We start from the raw sequence: 1813 nt of genomic DNA on the forward strand, positions 1-1813 counted from the left end.
CTCCTCTATCCATCCTGGGACGTTCCTATGATGTTCCTTGGATGTAGGCACCGCTGCTGTCCTCTGACGGTCCAGCCCCCAGAGCACAGGACCAGAGCAGCTGTGTCAGGAGAAAGTGATCTTTCCGATCTGATGTAACCCAATGTCAAACAGGAAGCCAATCTGCGGTGTTACCAGAAAATAAATAATAAAAATACATTCATACAAATATATGAAATGTTGCCAGGCCAGCTGGACTAGGAGCAGAATGAGTCAGTCCTTAACTACAACTGAACCAGCTTCAACCAGCGTTATTTGCTCTTTTGCAACATTGGAGAACACAAAGATGATCCGCAACCGAGGAGCTGAAAAACAGGGATCACATAACTCCACAAAAGCATTTTAGATGAGTTTTCTTGTTGTTCTGAACATGTTGGACACAACCGGCAAACATTAAGCCAGGTAAGTAGAGTATAAAAAGGAAACTCATGTCACTATTAACCATACAACTAAGGCCCATGGTTTCACAAGGGTCTTCGAAGGACAAATAGCTGTCTGCCGTTTTTGTTACATAAAAGCAGCTCACGGAGTAAAAAGGACAAGAGCTCAGTAAAGAGATAAAAGATCTCGTATACCTGGTGCCCTCTGCGCTCTCTTGTGGTTGGTTTTTACTTTGGAGTAAAACAGTTGACCTGATTTGAATAATCACAGGGGTTTCTACAAATCCTGGTAACACCGTACGGCAACACAAATGCAGATTGCGTTGCAGATTGGTCCTACTTCAGCTTGACCGGCCAGGGCAGACACGTCCGCAGCCCCAGCATCGACGAAAACACGATGGTGGGACGGTGCTTTTTAAACTTCAGTCCTTTCTTCAAGCCCTGAGTGTTTTCCGCCACGTAGAGCTCCCCCTGCTGGGCGGAGGTGGTAATCCTGGACACAATCTCACCGTGGACCACCACCTCCTGCTCGGAGCGTACAAACACCTCCCTGAGCTCCTCCAGACGCCGCTCCATCTCCCTGATCACCTTCTGCCGCTCCTCCATCTCCAGCAGCCTCCTCCGAGCCGCCTCGAACTCCATGCTGGAGCTCGGGGTCACCAGCCTGGACGGGGGGGCCGTGGCAGAGGCGGACGGCGGGCTGGAGGTGGCCAGCAGTGTCACTCTGCGGAAGTCCCCCACGGAGATGGATCGTCGGGTGGCCGGGGATGCTAGTGCTAGCAGCGCTGTAGCCGAGGAGGATGGGAGCATGCCCAGCGTCGGGGGGGACGATGACGGGGGGGTCTCGGGCACATCCTCCATGCTGTCCTCCTCCTTGGGCCGGTCCGTCTGTCGCCGCTTCATGGCTGCGTTAAATCCGTCCGGAGAGATGAGAGAGGAATGCTTTGTGCTCCATCCGTGAGCCTGAGCAGCCTGAGTGTATGTCTGTGTGCTGAAGGGAGGGCACTGCGCTGCACTCACGCCATTGGCTGCAGAGGAGGAGAGTGCAGCGAGCTGATTGGCTGAGGGCTCTCTGTGCTGAAGGATGCTGAGCCTGTCCTCTGCTGATGCGTTCAGAACAGCACACGCAGCACGCACAGCTCAAGCTCCACTCTGCTGTTGGGGAGTTGTGGGCTGAGCCATTTACAAAAATATTGCTCCATTATTGACAGGTATATCTGATCAGTTCAAATCAATACTCAGATCACAGTGCACATTGGAGTGTTGAGAGAAGACTAACATGCATTTCAGAACATGTTTGTAAAGGTTCAAACTACAAGGTAACAAGGTTTTATTCACAGATTCTTTGGTTATTTACAGAAGATATGATGACCTGAATGTATTAAGTGCTTTAT

General features: G+C 51.1%; 1 protein-coding gene across 1 annotated transcript; it reads right to left on the reverse strand.

Annotated features, from left to right (window-relative positions):
- Positions 1-383: 383 nt before the first annotated feature.
- On the reverse strand, positions 384-1416 carry LOC306975624 (TMF-regulated nuclear protein 1-like). The gene has a single exon (XM_079573236.1). It carries the CDS (start codon positions 1320-1322, stop codon positions 756-758), a length of 567 nt encoding a protein of 188 aa, XP_079429362.1. The 5' UTR covers positions 1323-1416; the 3' UTR covers positions 384-755.
- Between the last annotated feature and the right edge of the window lie 397 nt (positions 1417-1813).

The sequence above is a fragment of the Gobius niger genome, assembly GCF_951799975.1.
Source record: "Gobius niger genome assembly, chromosome: 16".
Lineage (NCBI taxonomy): Eukaryota > Metazoa > Chordata > Actinopteri > Gobiiformes > Gobiidae > Gobius > Gobius niger.

What these genes read in the sequence shown, in the direction of transcription:
- LOC306975624 (XM_079573236.1), bottom strand. Translation starts at nt 1,322, where the DNA reads ATGAAGCGGCGACAGACGGACCGGCCCAAGGAGGAGGACAGCATGGAG.